General features: G+C 37.5%; 1 protein-coding gene across 5 annotated transcripts in view; it reads left to right on the top strand.

Annotated features, from left to right (window-relative positions):
• Positions 1-20,518, top strand: part of RNASEH2B (ribonuclease H2 subunit B) — an 84,779-nt gene that overhangs the window by 9,655 nt on the left and 54,606 nt on the right. For 4 of the 5 annotated variants that reach the window (XM_045869390.3, XM_045869387.3, XM_064586136.1 and 1 more), the window contains exons 2-4: positions 13,392-13,463; positions 15,300-15,407; positions 19,378-19,454. In XM_045869390.3, coding sequence (XP_045725346.1) covers positions 13,392-13,463; positions 15,300-15,407; positions 19,378-19,454 — 257 coding nt within the window. Of the gene's footprint in view, positions 1-1,019; positions 1,068-13,391; positions 13,464-15,299; positions 15,408-19,377; positions 19,455-20,518 lie in introns of all 5 variants that reach the window. The other variant, XM_045869388.3, reaches the window with a different exon arrangement.

The raw sequence follows: 20,518 nt of genomic DNA on the forward strand, positions 1-20,518 counted from the left end.
TGACCCTCTCCATGGCCTTGGGAAGTAGTCAAGGCAAGCTTTATAATCACCATTTTACAAGACTCCGAGAAGTCAGATCATCTGTCCAACACTCAACAGGAACTAAATGGCAGAGATTCAAGGCTCTCCTCAGTCCTCTAGGACCCCTGCTATGTGCCACTCTGCTGACCGAATGGTGGTACCTCACCAGGGTGGGAGAGGTGGGAGGATCAGAAAGGCTGGGGTTCCCTCGCATGTCAGGTTGATGACCAGTGACCAGGCATATCCCCTATTCTGGAGTTAGCCCTGGTTATGATTGGACATCCCAGTCAAGTCTGTCCTTTCAACCTCTCCAGAATTTTCCTGCTTCCCAGATATTTCAAGAGCTGAGCTCCATCTCAATGTACTGTCGGTCTCTGTGGCTCTGAATTGGCTGCACACCTGAAGTTTTTCATCAGTTTCTTCTTCAGCACAGAGGCCAATCCTAGAAACATGGCTATTGATAGGGACAGCCCTGAGAAAATGGAGATTTTATCTTCTATGGTCTTGGCGAAGGCCAGTTCTTCTTTTTTCTTTTTTCTTTTTTCTTCCAAGTTTCAAAATTAAAAAGATATTCTTAGAGGAACCCATAACTTGAAAATTATTTGTCTGGTGCATGCCTCTCTCTAGCTTTCTTGGTTTGTCTCCTGTAGTGTTTAAGGAAGCTGAGAGCTTCAAAGCCAGGAACATGACTCAGATCTCTTTGATGGCAGTGGTAACATCTTGGGAAGGGAAGACATATAGTTATTGCTGAAATTAGCATTCCTGGAAGTGGCAAGTAACTTGAAGATTATGCTGATTTGTCTTGCATGCATTGTATTTGTGTCCTAACCAAGTGTCTCCAAGGAGCTATCCCTGGCGATCAAAGAGACGGGAAACAAGGGGGTTGATTATGTTCTGATGGCTGATGACTATAGAAAATAAACTGGAACCTATTTAGGTCACTGTATTGCATGAGCATGAGAGTGATGCGCTCATTTTTTTTTTTTCTTTCCTATTAGATCTTCTTAAGAAAGCTGAATAGGCTTGATATGGTATCTAAAAATAAAGTAAGTGGTGCTTTGATGTCTGTTCTTTCTTTTCCATGTAACGGTAGATGTGTGTTTCTCAGAGCTTATCTGCTGTGTGCCAAAAATCAGACAGGACCATGAACAAATGTCCATTGCTTCCAAGTCATAAGAACACTTGGCAAAAAGGTGGCTCTCTCTCCTGTCTCATGTCTTTGAACTCTAAATGATGTGAAGACACTTGTCTTAACCAAGAGAGGGATAAGAAAGAGCTGCCAAGGGCGCCTGGTTAAGCGTCTGCCTTCGGCTCAGGTCATGATCCCAGGGTCCTGGGATTGAGTCCCGCATCAGGCTCCCTGCTCCTTGGGAGCCTGCTTCTCCCTCTGCTTCTCTCTCTCTCTCTCTCTCATGAATAAATAAATAAAAAATAAAACCTTTAAAAAAAAAAAAGAAAGAGCTGCCAAGTTTAAAAACTGGTTGATAAATAACTTCATATCAACCGTATCACCTACCCCATGTAGTCTGGAGATGAAAAATAATGTTCCATTTTGACTTCTACAAGACTTCCTGACTAACTTTACAATGTTACAGAATGGTTAAGTCCATGCATTGATCCATGCTGTGTACTCAAGTTATCACAGAAGCCTTGGGGTTGTATGTGGTTATGTATAGGATATTGTATTCTCTAATAGGAAGATCGGTTTTCTTTTCTCGCATTTGGTCAAGCTTGACTTTATCTATAGTTTATCACTTGATGTTTCTTGTATCCCGCAACAGATTCATCCTTTATTTATGTCTTTTTTGATCCAACCCTTTTATCTTTCTCACTTTCCCCAGCCCCCCCCCCCTTTTACTTCTGCTGCACACACCCCTGGCAGTGTGGGACGCTGGCTGCACTGGAGTGGGGGTGGCTGATTAGATGACTCTCTGGTCCTCAAGGTCGGACAGGACACAAGAGGAGACAGATGAGTTTGAGACGTCTGTGTCATAAGAGAACAGCTGTACAAGATAGTTATTGTGCTTCAGAGCTGCAGCTTGTGTCTTCTGAGTTAAGACGGATGAGATTGAGGATTAAGAGTTTCTCTAAAGTATCATAGTGTAAACTGTTGGTACAGTGAAGTAGCTCTGTGACCTTCAGCAGGTTTCCTAACTTGGGGCAAGTTTCTCACGCAAAAAAATGGAAATCAAAATAGTACTTACTTCATAGAGATGTTATAAGGATAACATTATGGAACATATCGAGGACATTGCCTGGTGTGTAGGAAATGCCCAGTACATATTAGCTATTATTCGTTAACATTCATTGGACACAGTTGTCTCTTTATCACTGGTATGTTTTCTTTAAAGTTCAAATGTCAGGAAAGAAGCAATCAGACTTTCCTTTCTGTTGAGGTATTTAGATTAGGATGGTAAACAGATGGAAGATTTGCTGCTAGGGTTAATGGTGACCAGTGGGACATAAAATTGCATCTTTATAGAAAACACAAAGACCATGAGAAAACTGCTTTGGAATTGGTTAGGCGTAAGAAGCTAGAGTGGCAGGGCTGGAGACAATTGGGAAGTTTAAGATATTACTGAGTCCGAAATGACCAGAAAGACTGAGTACCCGCTTCTGATTTGTCTGCATTTTTTTTTATTTTTGTGAAAACACTCTTTTGGCCAGCATGGCTTATGTCATCTCTTATGTAAGAGAAAACAGCCAAAAAAATAAATAAATAAAGTGTAAAGCCTAATCTTTAAAAAAGATATGATTTGAAGTCTTACTTTATTCAGAATAGTTTTAGAAGAAGGTGTTTCATATGAGTCAATTTTCTAAATAAATGAAGTTTAACTTATTAGGTATCAAAACTTGTTTTACCATTTCTTACTGAGATTTTTCCAAAATCAAACAACACATTCATGTAACATTTATTGAGCATATCACATGTGCCAAAAACTGGGTACTTTACTATATATGATCTTAATTTTCACACATAAAATGCATTATATTTTGGCTTTTTAAAAAAGATATCCTTTTTAAAGGTCCTAATTTAATCTCTTCTTGGAAAGCTAATTGATAGCCCCTTAGATAATTCTGTGCTTAGAATTTCTTTGACTTTTATATTTTGATCTTATTATTTTCTACATATTCTTGATGTTTCCATATCATTGAGAGATAGGAAACTGGTTTTTAATTGAGCACTTATTACAAATTCTAGGCACTTTAAGCTGAAGAAAAACCTATAAAATAATAATTATTATTATGCCCATTTTATAAATGAAACAACTGAGTCAACCAGAGTCTGAGTATCGTGCCCAAGTTCATACTGCTAAGCAAGAAGAGGGGCTGCAAGTGGATTATGGACCTCTCTGTCTCCATATCTTGTGCTCTTTCTATGCTGACATTATCAAAGAAATAGGCCTCAACTAAAAATAGGTTAATAGAGGAGAAACCTTCACCGCACCCCCCACTCTCTTACTTTTCTGATTCTTTCCCATTATTCTATTTTTAAAATATTTTATTTATTTATTTGACAGAGAGAGAGACAGCGGGAGAGGGAACACAAGCAGGGGGAGTGGGAGAGGGAGAAGCAGGCTTCCCCGCTGAGCAAGGAGCCCGATATGGGGCTCGATCCCAGGACTCTGGGATCATGACCTGAGCCGAAGGCAGATGCTTAACGACTAAGCCACCCAGGTGCCCCTCTTATTATTCTAAAAGCAGATTTTTTTCTTCCTTAGTTAATTTAGCTATCCTTCAGCTATGCTAGATGTAGGTAAAAGTTAGAAAAAAGATGGCGCTTCTAAGCCTGTGGGTGAGGAATTGGTCCATGGGATGACCCAGGATTTTCCACATTTTAGTGAAAACTTAAAAAAACCTCTTAACTTTCATAGCGCCTTTAATTTATAGTCACAAGTAATTTCGTGTGCCTAAGGCCAGGTGTAGACTAAAGAATTTATCTGAGTCTTATAGCAATATGAGTTCTTTACTTATCCTAAGCCTTCAAAATCCAGTGGGGGTAAATCCACTCCTCCATAAAGGCAATGAAAACATTGGCAAAGATGGCCAAAATCAACTTTTTCAAAACTCTTGAAATTAGCCAAAATCTTCCAACAATCTGAGAAGTGTTTATTCAAGAAAAACTGCTGAATCTCATTAAGCAAGGTTTGTGGCATTGTAACTTGAACTGCTCACATATCCCTCTCTTCAGGTCTACAGTAACCTTGAAACCCAGCAGTCTTGCAAACATGGTACGTGTAAAAACCAGCAGCATTGCAACCACTGGACTGGACAGGCCTCGTTTGGAGCGTCTTAAAAAGTCCCATTCCCAGAGCATTGTCCCTATTTTACCTGTCTTATAGTTCCCTGGAAAAGCTTGATTGGAGCTTAGAACTTGCTCTGCAGGAAATATCTTGTCCCCAGGGCCTTTGTCAAAAATAATCAGTGGCAGTTGTTTAACATATCAGCTGCTGAGGGGGCAATAGCAGTTGGGCAAATAAGGACCTGGCCAAAAACTTAAAAGAGAGATAGGGGGATAAGATATCCCCATAAGGGACTTTGAAAAGCTCTGACATAGTCCTAGGAAATTAAAAGGCTGAGCACATATACAGGACTGTGTGCATGCCCAGGAGAGACCTGACAAGGCCCTAATCTCTCACTTCTGACTGATTTTGAGGTCTTAGGCAAGCAGTTAATAAAAGCTAAGGCAGAAGTTTAAATTACTTGAGTGTTGCAGGCATGTCCCAGAACACATGCAGAGCTCCTCAGCAAATGTTGGGAGACTTATTTGTTCAAAACATTTAAGGAAATCTCAGACTAATCATTAGCTATCCATTAAACTAACTGAGGCATCAATGGTTACAGGAAATACAGACTTTATAGGATTAGTCCAGGAAGGTCACTAAACAAACAGCAACAACTGCAATGATGACAAAAAGCAGCAACAACAATAAATCTTGGGGGAGTTGGGGCAGGGGAGTCTGATTTCCAGAATTGTCACATTAATTATTACCTAAAATGTCTAGTTAAAAAAAAAAAAGGTGTGGGACACCTGAAGAAAAAGGAAGGTAGGTTTATATACAGGAGAAAAAAATCTGTCCCTGAGGGGGCCCAGTTGTTGGACTTATTTTGCTAAGATTTTAATCAGCTATTATAAATATATTTAAAGAACTAAAACAAAATATGTCTTAAAAATTAAAGGAAAGTATGACAATGAAGTCTCACAAAATAGAGTATATCAATAAAGAGAAATAGAAATTATAAAAGAATATATAAATTCTTGAGTTGAAAAATACAATAACTGAAATGAAAACTCAACAATGGAATGCACGTTCTCCCTAAGTGAACATGAAACATTCTCTAGAAAAGACCATATCACAGGCCATAAAACAAAACTTATTATGTTTAAAAGGATTGAAATTATACAATATATGCTCTCCAAAAACACTGAAATGAAAATAGAAAGCAGTAACAGAAGGAGATTTGGGAAATTCACAAATATGTGGAAATTAAATGATACACTCTTAAAATAACCAATGGATCAAATGAATGCAATGAATGAAAATGATACAAAATATATAAAAAACATAAAGGATGCAGGTAAACCAGTGTTCAGAGCAAAATATGTAGTTGTATATGCCTAAAAAGGAGAAAGGTCTCAAATAATCTAAACTTCCAGTTTAAGAAACTAGAAAAAGGAGAACAAACCAAACCCAAAGCAAATAGAAAGGAAGGGAATGAAGATCAGAGCAGAAATAAAGTAGAGAATAGAAAAACAACAGAGAGAAAAAAATCTTTGAAACCACAGTTGGTCCTTTTGAAAAGATCAACAAAATTACCAAATCCTTAGTTAAAATGACCAAGGAAAAAAAAAGTTTCAAATTACTAAAATCAGGAATGAAAGAGGGGACATTACTACTGACCTTACAGAAATTAGAAAGGATCGTGGGGGACACTACGAACAACTGTATGCCAAGGAAATAGATAACATAGATGAAATGGACAAAGCCCTAGAATGGCATAAATCACCAAAACCAACTCAGGAAGAAATAGACAATCTGAATGGACCTATAGCGCGTAAAGAAATTAAGTTAAAAGCTTCCCACAGAAAAAAAGCCCAATCCTACATAGCTTCACTGGTAAATTCCACTAAACATTGAACATATGAATATGAATCCTTTACAAAGTTTTCCCCAAAAAGGGAAAGAGAGAGAACGTTTCCCAACTCATTCTATGAGGCCAGTATTACTTTCATACAACCAGGCAAAGGCATAGGAAAAGTACAGATCAATATCCCTTATGAACATAGATGCAAAAGTCCTCAACAACTAGCAAACCAAATCCAGAAGTATGTAAAGAGTATGTATTACATACCGTGACCAAGTGGGATTTATCCTAGGAATGCAATATTGGTTCAACATACCAAAATCAATCAATATAATATACCATTTTAATAAAATAAAAGCACCAAACCACATAACCATTTTAATAGCCACAGAAACAGCATTTGAGAAAATATGGCACTATATCATCCTAAAAAACAGTCCAAAAATTAGGAGTAAGGAACTTTCTCAATCTGATAGAGGGCATCTATAAAAAATCCCCAGGTAACATTATGCTAACACAGTTCATATGAAATTTTCTTTACATGTTGAAATGAAAATACTTTAGATATATTGGGTTAAGTAAAATATATTATCAACACTTACTTTACCTATTTTTAATGTGGCTCCTAGCAAATTTTAAATTTTGTAAGTGGCTCACCTTTGTGGAATGCATTTTCTGTTCTGGACCCAGGGCCTCCGGGATCTGGTAGATCTGGGCCCTATTCCCTGCCCTGTAAGACTGGTTGATTGAGAGGGGACGGTGGAGCATGGGCATTGATAAAGTGGGCTGGAGAAGTAGATGGGGGTGGGGGGTGGGGGGTGGAGGGTGGAGGTGGGACAGATAAAGAGACGTTATGAATGCAGTCTTGCTCTGAGAGCAGGGGGCTTTGTTTTATTCACAGCTGTATCCTTAGTGCCTAGGATAGTACATGAGCTGGGAACAGAAAATTGGTAACGAAATAAAGATTGGTAATTAAAAAAATGATTCCATAAGAGGGTGTTTTATTACTAAATGGTAATGCTTATTCAGCACCTGATACTTGGTGCTGTGGGTACATAGATTCTAGCAGACAAGAATGCGGTTTAGTGAAGACATACATGGCATCTGATAATCATCTGGCCATGAGGTGGGTATACAAGATGGTACAGAGGACTAAGGGGAACTAGAAAGTGGTAGTTGGAGTTTGACAAAGTTCATTTGTTGTTGCCAGGTTTGATTGTGCAAGGCAAAATCTTTGCCTAGTAATTTTTTTTCGTATCTAGGGAAAACATATTTGAAGTCTTCACTTTATGTAAAAACCACCCGATTTCCAAATATTGGCACCTAAATGCAAATTTTTTCAAACGTGCACATCAAACAAAACGCTTCTGTGGCTTAAGTTTGGCCCAGGAGCCTACTGAAGATTTCACTGGTGAAGTGAATGCATAATTCCTTTGACTTCTTAGGCATCAAAGCAAAGAACTTAATGGGAGGTACAAGAAGCCTTCTCAGACCTACTCATCTATGTAGTATCCTCTATCTTAAGGTCTCAAATTCCATGTATTTCTTCTTCTTAGCAGCTGTTACATTTGGAGTCTACATTTGTATGATTGTTTGACTCATTATCTGTCTCTTCCAGGGCACATCCAAAAGCTCCTCATGGGAGCCGATTGGGTCTGCTTTGCTAATCAATAGTTAATAAATGAATGAGTGAAGTAGGCAGGAGAGATTAATTTTAAAATCCATTCTATCGTTAATGAGGTAAAACAACCTGAGGATAGCATCTCACTTGGAATTCTGTGTTGAAAGATTCAGTCCAACAGCAGGTTATTTTATTGACACAACTGAGAAAAGAGGACTTTTTTCACCTACTACATAGACATTTCAGCATTATCTACACTAATACATCTCAAAGTATATTTCAGAGAACCCTGGCATTTGCAGCAGAACACATTAATTTCAGTATTTATTTGTACTTAGTAATTCCAAAGTTCTTACAGTTTGACATTTTAGGTTATAGCTAATCCTCTGGATTTAGTGCTCTTTCTGAGAAAAATGGAAACACTGCTTCCCTTGTATAGTTGTTAAATATATATATATTAGACTTTTGGTGTTTATAAATTTTAATTAAGCGCTGGAAGAATGGGAAGGCTGAAGGAGAGCTGGCAAGAATCACTAGAACCAGAACTTTCTATTGAAAAAAAGGAAACAAAAAACCAATAATGATTCACCAAGTTAAAGTTGAAAGGTTTACTACAGTACTGAAGTAAAATCACGGGTGTATTGCTAAAGACAGAGGTCCCCTTTTCTGTTCCTTGACATAATGGAGACAGTGATGCTGGAATAGTGAGAAACGGCAGGGTGAAGGAGGGAAAAAACCACAGCTTGTTTTAGTTTTGTGGAAAAGTTTTTAACAGTGCTAAACTTTATCCTTCACATTTTTATAAGTTGCAGAAAGGAAAGTCTTAAAAGATTCTTAAAATTAAATCTGTATGGTTCCATTTATATAACATTCTCAAAATCACAAAACTATAGAGATGGAGAACAGATTAGTGGTTTCCAGGGGTTGGAAATGGGGCAGAGTGTTCTCTATGAGCTTTTACCTAGTGCATTCTGAAGCTCTGTATTTGTGAGCATAAACATTTAGGATTATTTCCTCTTGATCCTTTTATCATTATGAAATCACATGGCCTTTTTAAAAAAAATTTTTTTACTTATTTTTTTAATTCCAGTATAATTAACATACATATATTAGTTTCAGGTATACAATACAATGATTCCACAATCCCACACATTACTCAGTACTCATCACGATGAGTGTACTCTTTTTTTAAAATTTTTTATTGTTATGTTAATCACCATACATTACATCATTAGTTTTTGATGTAGTGTTCCATGATTCATTGTTTGTGCATAACACCCAGTGCTCCATGCAGAACATGCCCTCTTTAATACCCATCACCAGGCTAACCCATCCACCCACCCCCTTCCCCTCTAGAACCCTCAGTTTGTTTCTCAGAGTCCATCGTCTCTCATGGTTCGTCTCCCCCTCCGATTTCCCCCCTTCATTCTTCCCCTCCTGCTATCTTTTTTTTTTTTTCTTAACATATATTGCATTATTTGTTTCAGAGGTACAGGTCTGTGATTCAACAGTCTTGCACAATTCACAGCGCTCACCATAGCACATACCCTCCCAGTGTCTATCACCCCACCATCCCATCCCTCCCACCCCACCCCCCACTCCAGCAACCCTCAGTTTGTTTCCTGAGATTAAGAATTCCTCATATCAGTGAGGTCATATGATACATGTCTTTCTCTGATTGACTTATTTCGCTCAACATAATACCCTCCAGTTCCAACCACGTCGTTGCAAATGGCAAGACTTCATTCCTTTTGATGGATGCATAATATTCCATTGTATATATATACCACATCTTCTTTATCCATTCACAATGAGTGTACTCTTAATCCCCTTCACCTGTTTCACCCATCCCCCTACCCACCTTCCCCTGGGGCAACCACCAGTTCTCTATAGTTAAGAGTCTGTTTTATTGTTTGTTTCTTTTTTCTTTATTCATTTGTTTTGTTTCTTAAATTCCAAATGTGAGTGAAATCATATGGAAAACAGTATGGAGGCTCCTCAAAAAAATTAAAACTAGAATTACCATATGATCCAGTAACTCCACTACAGGGTATTTACTCAAAGAAAGGAAAACACTAATTTGAAAAGATACATGCACCCCTGTGTTTATTGCAGCATCATTTACAATAGCCAAGATGTAGGAAGCTGAATGGATAAAGAAGAGGTGGTATATGAATATACAATGGAATATTACTCAGCCATAAAGAAGAATGAAATCACCATTTGCAGCAACATGGATGGAGCTAGAGGGTATAATGCTAAGTGCAATAAGTCAGTCAATGAGATGACCTTCTTTATTACTGGCAGTGTTCTATGTCTTATTAACAGAGCCATTCCATCTTTCTTTTAATTAGTGTTAGCATGAAAAGGGTGATATATCTTCTTCCTTCCTTTTAATCTACTTGCATCTTTCAAGTGTGTTTCTATAGGCAGCATATAGTATTACTTTACTTTTTTTTTTTAAAGATTTTATTTATTTATTTGAGAGAGAGAGAATGAGAGACAGAGAGCATGAGAGGGAGGAGGGTCAGAGGGAGAAGCAGACTCCCCGCCGAGCAGGGAGCCCGATGCGGGACTCGATCCCGGGACTCCAGGATCATGACCTGAGCCGAAGGCAGTCGCTTAACCAACTGAGCCACCCAGGCGCCCCTATTACTTTACCTTTTTAACCAATCTGAAAATTTCTGCCTCTGAATTAGGGTGCACATTTACATTGCATGTGATTATTGATAGGGTTAGGTTTGAGTCTGTCATCTTGCTGTTTGTTTTCTCTTTGTCTCATCTGTCCTTTATAACTTCTTTTATTCCCCTTCTGCCTTTTTTTTTTTTTGTATTGAGTATTTTTTTATGGTTCTATTTCATCTCCTATGTTGTCTTATTAGTGACAGCATTTTTTGTTAATTTTAGTGGTCACTTCGGGGTTTATTGCACACGTATATTGATCCCATCTACTTCAGGCATTCCACATATGGCAGAAGAAACTCACAATAGGATGAAACATACAGTAGTATGCTTTCCTTTCCCCTGTCCTAGACTTCATGCTGTCGTTGTCATATATTTTATTTATATGTATGTTGTAAACTCCACACTAACTTGTTTTTGTTTAGTCAGTGATCTTTAAAGAGATTTAAGTAATAGAGAAAAATTCTTATTGATTTACCCCTGTAGTCACCATTACCAGCGCTCCTCATTTCTTTGTTTAGATTGATATTTTCATCTGGTATCCTATTCCTTCTGCCAGGACTTCCTTTAGCATTCCTGGTAGTGTGGGTCTGTTGGTGGTTATTGCTCTCAGCTCCTGAATGTCTGAAAAAGTGTATTTATCACTTTCATTTTTTCAAGGGTAATTTCTTTGGGATCATCGTGTTTTCTTTCAGTACTTTACAGATGTGTTCTGGCTTGCATTGTTTCCAATGAAGAAATTTGCTGTCATTTTTAGTTTTGTTCCTCTGTACATAATGTGTCTTCTTTAAATTTGTCTGCTTTTAAGATCTGCTCTTTATTATTGGCTTTGAACTATTGATTATGATGTATAGTTTATTCCTATTTCCTGTACTTTGGCTTAATTGAACTTCTTGGATGTGTAGGTTTATTGTTTTCATCAGATTTGAAAATATTTAGCCATAATTTCTTCAAATATTTTTTCCATTCCCACATCCTCTCTTTCAGAATTCCAGTGACACATGTATTACTAGGATGCTTGAAGTTATCCCATAGTTCACTAATGTCTATTTTTCATTCTTTTTTCTCTGTGTTTTCATTTCATATAGTTTCTATTGCTATGTCTTCAGTTCATTAATCTTTTCTTCCGCCATTAATCCCATCCAGTGTATTTTTCATTTCAATTTGGGTCTTTTAAGAAAACTTCTATGTCTCTACTTAATTTTTTGTGCATGAGGAATACCGTTCTTATGCCCCTGCCTGTTCATTCTAACATCTGTGTCTCATATCAGGACCCGTCCCTCAATAATTGGGTTCTTCATTTTTCTCATTATGGGCCAATTTTTCTGCTTCTTTGAATGCCCAGTAATATTCGATTAGATGCCAGACATTGTGAATTTTACCTTTTTTGGCCGATTAATATATTTTTGTATTCCTATAAATAATCTTGAGCTTCATTCTGGGGCACAGTGAGGGTACTCAGAAACAGTTTGATCCTTTTAGGTCTTGCTCTTTAAAATTAGTTTGTTGGTACCACAGCAGCATTCAGGCTAGGGCTCTTTGTTCCCTGCTGCTGAGGCAAGGCCCCCTTTTGAATCCTCTGAATTGAGAGGCTTTCCAGTCTGTCTGGAGTTCCGAGCCCTGCGTGAACGTGAGGTACTCTCCCCTCTATCCTCCTGGCCCTCAGGTAGCTTCATCATCTGCATGCACTGATCAGTACTCGGTTGGATACTCAAGCAGTATCCTTTGCACAACAAAGAAAGTTTCCTTTCTTTGTAGTTCTCTCCTTTTCTGTACGCCACCCAGTGAACCGTAGCCATGGTGCCTCTAGAACCCTCAGCTCCACGTCTTCAACACAGGGAGTCGGCCAGCCTTCCCCTGGGGCTTTCCATCCTGCACTGCAGATGGAAACTCTCTCATGGCAGTAAGCAGAGGATTCATAGGGTTCACCTCCACTGTTGCCCATCTTGCAGGGATCACTGTCCCACATGGCTCAGCGCCCAGGGTCTTGAACATGATTGTTTCATATGTTTTGTAGTTGTTGGTTTGGTGGTTTTAGGTGGGAGGATAAATAAAGTTCTTGTTACTCCATTTAGTTACAAGTAGAAATCTCAAAATTAGGGTTTATTTTTTCTTTTATATATTTAATATTCCTCTTATTTTAAGAAGAAAGTTGTATTTTAACCATTTACGAGTAAGGCGATTTCTAATCATGCTTGCTGTATTTAAGTTTATGAAGATCTGAAGTGGGGTGAAGGGAGGGGGGGACCCAGAAAATAAAAACAATAAAGTGCCACTCCTTACCCCAAAGCTCTCTGATTTGCTCTTTGGTAGTTGCTCTGCCAGATTAGGAGAGCCCCTTTGTTCCTTTTGGAGAGAGAGTCTCTAAATGAGTTCTATGAATGTGCATTCAAAATGTATGGAAGATGTTATAAATAAAATGGTCATGGTCTTTGAGTTTTCATCTACACCATTAAAACTTTGACAGTAAAATACTGTAGAGGAAACATAATGAGAGAACTTACTTCAATAGATATTAAAATGTATTTTAAAGCTATAGTAATCAAAATATTGAAGTAGTATTGCTAATATAGACACAGATTAGTAGACCAAATTAGAATTTCCATAGGCAGACTTATAAATGTAGTTTAAACATTTAGCATAAAGGAATTATTTCAATCATGGGTTATTCAGAAGATAGCGTTGGTACAACTGGACAATTCATTGAAAAAAAAAGTTGGATCTCCTCTCCATATCTTATATCCAACTATATTTTAGATAGAATAGAGATACAACATTATTTGGAGAAAATATAGGTGATTCATACAGGCTTGAGGAAGAGAAGGCCTTTTTAAGTATGATGCAGAGGGTACAACCAAATTGGAGTCAGAGAGTTTACAAAGAAAAATCATAGAAACAGAAGGAAAAAAAGAATAAAGTAAATAAGGTGAGCAACAAAGCAAATGTCTTTTAATTTTACAAACTTATCGTTTCTTTTCAGAATATTTAAAAGATGCTTCAAAGAAGATGAAAAGTGGGCTTATGTTTGTAAAATTGGTTAATCCATGTTCAGGTAAGCTTTCCTCCCCCCTTCTCTTCCGATAACAGTAACTTTAATGTTTTTTAAACATTGCTGCCAAAAAGTGTATATACTTATTTACCTTTGTACGTTTGTTCTTCCTTAATAGCTTTTAAAGGTAAGATGGCATTACTGGGTGACAAAAGCAACCTTGACCTAAACATTGTTTATTTGTTCTTCTAATTTAAATCCGTAGAACTGTTCACTCATCAGAAATGCATGCAAGACAGAAAGTGGTGTGTTTGGCTTCTCTCTGAAAACAGACTGATTTTCTTTAGCTTTCTTAAGCCAACTCTTCTTAGAGTAGTTATCCAACATTAGCGTCCACTTATATTCATTTTATGTTGTAAAGTAAAATAAACAGCCAGAGTAAAAAAGAAAAAACAAAGTTTTTACTTGACATGCCAAGATTTTGAGTGTTTTCATATTTAGTGGTACTTTCCTTATTTTCTTCTGAAAAGGCAGTATATTTGTTCCTAGTCAAGAGGTGATTTTTTTTTATATTAAAAGCATTTTATACAGAGATACATATTTTATTACAACTAATTTCATTATAACTTTATATTCAGTGCATTTTGTTTTCTAATTTTAGGCAAAAATATTAAAATATACCATAAATACATAGTAATATTGATATTTATCTCTATGTGAGATTATTTTTTTGTTAATTTATTTCACAAGATTTCTGTTAGAGGGTTGTTATTAATTTTATAAGGTTTTGAGTAGACATTTGATACTTAGCAAATTAGAGCATTGTGCTGGTGGGTACAATATTGAAGAGTAAAAACAAGGGAAAGTCCATGCGTAGAGCCTTGTTATCGTTGTTAATGGACAGGCATAAATAGAAGCCAAAAGAAAGGCAAAAATTCCTGGCTTCTTCCAGTTTCCTTTTCCTCAAAATGGAATTGAATTTGAATTGAAAATTCATATTATCTGGAACTTCTAATTTTATGTTAAGACTAAATTGAGGCAAGCAAATTTTTTCAAGAGAAGTTTTAGGTAGCAGTAAAGGTTGTAAAGCATTTAATGAAAGTAAAGGTACACAAAAAGTCAGGCTTCTTGTACAATTTCTGTTTTATCTAAATGTCCATAAACAACAGAGGAGCAAATGTTTGCATTTACCACATTGACTGTGGAAAAATAAAGGCTAACATTTGCTGAGCATTTACTATGAGCCGAGGACTGTTTTAGGAACTTTACATGTGTTCTGCCTTTCTGATCCTTACAAAAACCTGTGAGGTAGGTTCCCTATTGCTCCCATTTTACAGATATGGAAACAGAGGCACAGAAAGGTTTACATAACTTCCCTGAGGGCACATGCACAGCATGTGGTACACTAGATTCAAACTCAGGGTCCTTGATAGTGCTGTGGTTAGAAAAAAATTTCATGCCTCGAAGGGCCCTTGTCTTTCTCACTTAGAGCTGGCCCTCAGGCCCTGTCCCTCTCTTGGGCCCTCTGGTGACAGGGAGCCACATGCCAGCTGATTGAAGCATTAGGTTTGGGTAGTTTAAGAATGGGTTTCCCCTTGAGATCTAATGGAGGATTCAATGAGAGGCTTTGTAGCAGTTAAGATGAATGATTTGCACTTTCTTTTATTTATTGGTTTAAGTTCAGTGAGGATTATAGAGCTGGAAAACAAGCATCTGTATATAATAGCTGTGAACTTTCCTGGGAGTCAGTTTGTATAGAATATATCTATGTATGTTTATGTCCATATTAGGAACATTCCTCAGAACTATTGGACAGTCTTTTGATTTTGTGTGTGTGTATGTGTGTGTGTGTGTGTGTGTGTGAAAACTTAAAAATAAAAAACAGATTTGTCTTAACAGGGGAAGGAACCATTTACTTGTTCAATATGTGTCTACAGCAGCTGTTTGAAATAAAAATTTTCAAGGAAAAATACCGTTCTTGGTTTATAAATCAATCAGTCCAATCAGGTAAGTGACTAGTGTATATATTTCCGTTAACTAAACACATACTCTAGCTTTTCCATCCTTCATGCATAGGGGTGCAGGCCTGTCTGCCCAGTTTGGAGTCTGGTCTGTGTCTTAGCCTTCCTTGGCATCAGAGTAGGGTTTAATCAAGGGGAAAGGAAGGATAGTTTGAGCAAGTTTAAATCAATATCTACGTATCTTAGATAGTAGGAAAATTTAAGCTAGTAACTCCACTTGGTCTCCTAAAACACAGATGCGCCCTTAGTCAGAAATTAGGTGATCTTTCTAACACGGGAACATACATTATATGGACTGGGGACTCTTTGTTCTTCTGTTAGACACTTTTGAGGATCTTCAAGGTTTAACATCTTATCTCTTGGCAAATGGATATGCTTCTAAAATAAAATAGAATATAACAAAGATTTTTTAATGTGTTGTCATATAAATTACTACTGCCCCCACCTCTAAACCCCCCCAACACACACACCCAACACCAGAGTTCTGGTTCTTTTAATGTTCCTCTAATTTGGGGGCAGTGTTGACTCAGAAGGAAAAAGGATACTGCATGTTCTAATGGTTCAAGGAGTCGGGGAGGTGAGGGGGAGTCAGGGATAGTTGAGGCATTCTGCATTCCCTCTGCCTATTTTCTCATTGTTTCCAGAGAGTATTTTCTATTTCTTTGTAAGCCCTCTGCTTTCTGTTGACTGTGTATGTCTCCACTTAGTGCCAATGTAGAAAGGCCAGTTTGTTTTTCTTCTAAGACATTCCAGAACAAGAGTTTATTGCTGGTGATAAATTTCATATACCTATGTGCATGAGAATACTTGAAATGGCTTTCAGTTGCCAAAATGCAACGGCAGACTGTGTATATAGTCTGGCAGGTGGAAAGTATGTGTATTGCCTTTTATTGTCGCTGCTATGCTTATTCATTTGGCAATATATGAGAGTTCTAACTTCTAACGTAATACACTTGCAACTGGTTTAGCTAGATAGACACAGTAATATCCAGATGAAACTGGGAAATATTGGGAGGCAGTGATTGATCACCTCTCCTGGACTGTCTGAGTTGGTACCTGCTTTTTTTTTTCTTTTTAATAGACCTTATTTATTCAAGTGGTTTTACGTTCATAGCAAAGGTGCCTGCTTTTTTCATCATTGTCTTCTTTTTAAACTTAGCCTTGAAGAAAGAGCTGCTTTTAAGAATAGCCACCAGGATATTGTTTTCAGACCTAGAAACCTGTTCCTAATTTCTATCATGGATGCCTCCTATAAAATGAGCTTAGAGATTCTGATAGGTTGTTCTCATAAGTTTCTCTTCTACTTTTAAAAAAATAATCAACTACAAAATTACTTTCTTAATTTTTTTTTTACTTACTATAAAATGAAATCATATATATAATTTAAGGTTAGAATTTCTTGGCTGTATAGGTAGGTTGCTCTTTTAGGGAATAAAAGTAAGTACATATGTCTCCTGAAACCAAAATAAGTATGAAGATAAAGAAATTGTTTATTGTTCCATTTGATGAAATATCTCTTCTGGTTCACCTCCATGGAAGAAGGAGTCGGGGATGATTGGAGGGGCTGTGATAGAGGAAAGAATAGTGGGGAATAAATAGGCTAGTTTGTTTGATTTGCCTTTTTTCCTTTTAGCCTGGATGTACCATTAATCTTACTACAGAGTTTCCTGTTCCTTATGCTCAGTCTTGTTAGACTTCTTTCCTCTTGCCTTTTCCTTAGGGAGTAGGAGGATAAGGTAAGGTCTGGATAAGGTAGGGTCTCAGGTGGGGAACCACCTTCTGAGTTTTGAATCATTGGCAATTCTAAGCTGTGAACCCACAGATTATAGAAAGAGTTATGTTTGGAGAGAATAATATTGCTTGCCCATAGCTTCATCCTCAAGTGCATAGGAAATTACATTTTACTGCAGCTTTATAGATAAACTTATACATACAGTTCTCCTGATGTTTGTCTGGTTCACATTCTGTCAATATTTCCCCCATCTCTTGCCTTTTTGGGGGGTGGTGGGAGGACCTCTGTTAAAAATGATTTTTATGGACTCCGGGAAACAAACTGAGGGTTTTAGAGGGGAGGGGATGGCGAGATGGGTTAGCCTGGTGATGGGTATTAAGGAGGGCACGTATTACAATGAGCACGGGGTGTTACACGCAAATAATGAATCATGGAACACTACATCAAAAACTAATGAAGTACTGTACCGTGACTAACAAAGCATAATAAAAAAAATGATTTCTAAATATTTCATATCTTCTTTATTCATTCATCCTTCAGTACACAGATTGTTTCCATCCCTTGGCTATTGTAAATAATGCTGCAATAAACATCAGGGTGCATATATCTTTTTGAATTAGTGTTTTCATTTTCTTTGGGTAAATACCCAGTAGTGGAATTAATGGATCATATGGTATTTCTATTTTTACTTTCTTGAGGAACCTCCATACTGTTTTCCACAGTGGCTGAACCAATTTGCATTCCTGCCAATAGTGCACAAGTGTTCCTTTTCCTCTACATCCTTGTCAACACTTGTTATTTCTTGTATTTTGGATTTTAGCCATCCTGACAGGTGTGAGGTGATATCTCATTGTGGTTTTGATTTGCATTTCCCTGATGATGAGTGACGTTGAACATCTTTCCATGGGTCTGTTGGCCATCTGTATGTCTTCTCTGGAAAAATGTCTATTCAGGTCTTCTGCCCATTTTTTAATCAAATTATTTGTTTTTCTGGTGTTGAGTTGTGTAAGTTCTTTATGTATTTTGGGTATTAACCCTTTATTGGCTATATCATTTGCAAATATCTTTTTCCATTCAATAGTTGCTTTTTCATTTGGTTGATGGTTTCTTTCACTGTGCAAATCCTTTTTTTTTGGTGTAGTTCCAATAGGGTTCATTTATGCTTTTGCTTTTGTTTCCCTTGCTTTTGTTTCCCTTGCATGTATATATACACACACACACACACACACAATGGAATACTATTCAGCCATAAAAAAAAGAATGGGATCTGGCCATTTGTGACAACGTGAATGGACCTAAAGGGTATAATGCTAAATGAAATAAGTCAGACAGAAAAACAAATACCATATGATTTCACTCATAAATGGAATTTAGGAAACCAAACAACACAAAAGAAACAAACAAAAAAACACTCAATTTTTTTTTAAAGATTTTATTTATTTATTTGAGAGAGAATGAGATAGAGAGAGCATGAGAGGGGGGAGGGTCAGAGGGAGAAGCAGACTCCCTGCTGAGCAAGGAGCCCGATGCGGGACTCGATCCTGGGACTCCAGGATCCTGACCTGAGCCGAAGGCAGTCGCTTAACCAACTGAGCCACCCAGGCGCCCAACACTCAATTTTTTTTAAGATTTTTTTTATTTATTTGAGAGAGAGCACAAGTTGGCGATAGGGACACAGAGACTCCCCACTGAGCAGGGAGCCCAACATAGGGCTCAATCCCAGGCCCCCCAGGGAGCCCAACATAGGGCTCAATCCCAGGCCCCCCTGATCATGACCTGAGCTAAAGGCAGATGCCTAACCGACTGAGCCACGCAGGTGCCCCACCCCCCCCACCCCAAAAAATGGACTCTTAAATACAGAGGGCAAACTGGTGATTGCCAGAGGGAAGGTGGGTTGGGGAGTGGCTGAAATAGATAAAGGAGATTGAAAGGTACAGACTTCCAGTTGTAAAATAAATAAGTCACAGAAATGAAAAGTACAGCATAGGGAATACAGTCAATAAGATTGTAATAATGTTGTTTGGTGACAGATGGTGACTACACTTACTATAGCACATTCTGCCTTTCGAAAGCGTCATGTAAATCTTGTGCCTATGTAAGAAGAGCTTCTGAATTTGGAATTTCACATGTATTTTTCAAGGAATGGTTTCCACATTGGGATTAAGATGAAATAAGTTGTCTTTCCAAGACATTTAATTCCTTTTGTTCTCTTTTTAATCTGTAGGAGGTCTTCTCCACTTTGCCACACCCATGGACCCTCTATTTCTGCTTCTCCACTACCTCAGAAAGGCTGATAAAGAGGTGAGTTTCCCTGTTTGGGACTTTAACAGTGAGGGAACAGAATAGATAGCTTTTTGCTTGATCTTCTCTCTCTCCTTTTAATGACCCAAATGTAGATTCCCCACAATTCAGATGTAATTTAATTTGATTCAGGTTGGTAGATTTGGTCTAGAACATGTGCTGGGATGGATTAGAGGACCGACACAGACCTGAGAACCAGCACTCATCTCTGACTAGTTTACCTGTGACTTCTGAGAATGGCCTAGGCCTCCATGCCACGTGCCTTACTTGTTTGAGAAAAAGCCTAATTATGAAAATTTTATCACTAAGTACTCATTGGTTTTGAAAATACAATACAAATGTTAAGAAACTGAAACTGACCTCGGGCCTTAAGAAAGGAAAGACTTATTTTCTTCTTTCTGTGAGACTATTAAATAGGTAAACTGGGGTGTGCCTAGTAAAAGCTCATTCATGGGGAAGCTGTACTTGAGACTTAAGGAATCCCAGTTAGATGAAATTTACCCTTCCAGTATAAAGACAGATTTCATTAACAGTAATCGTTTCAGCCAGAGGTTCTAAAACATTTTGGTTTCAAGATACCTTTACAATCCTGAAAATGTTTAAGGATCCCCAAAATCTTTTTGTTCCTGTGGGTTTTATCTATCAATATTTACTACATTAGAAATTAAAACCGAGAAACTTAAAAATAGTTTTGTTAATTTATTTTGAAATAAAAATAACGAGCCCATTACATGTTAACATAAATAACATGTTTTCAATGAAACACACAACAAAATTCAGTGAAGAGCATGGCACTGTTTTCCATTTTGGCAAATCTTGTTAATGTCTGGCTGAATCGAAGACATCTAGATTCTCATATCTGGTTCTGCATTCAGTCTGTTTCCATGTATTGTTTCCGTGGAAGTAGATGAAGAATACGCAGCCTCACACAGATTTGTAGTCAGAAAAGGGAGGAATAGTATAATAACTCTTTCAGATAATTGCGGATATTCTTCTTTGATACTACTCTAAAAATCAACAAGGGGTAGTGATTTCTTAAAAGTTCATTGCAGTGTGGAATCTGA

The sequence above is a fragment of the Mirounga angustirostris genome, unplaced genomic scaffold, assembly GCF_029215605.1.
Source record: "Mirounga angustirostris isolate CCGP_5_RB_7025 unplaced genomic scaffold, mMirAng1.0.hap1 SCAF_3, whole genome shotgun sequence".
NCBI classification, from domain to species: domain Eukaryota; kingdom Metazoa; phylum Chordata; class Mammalia; order Carnivora; family Phocidae; genus Mirounga; species Mirounga angustirostris.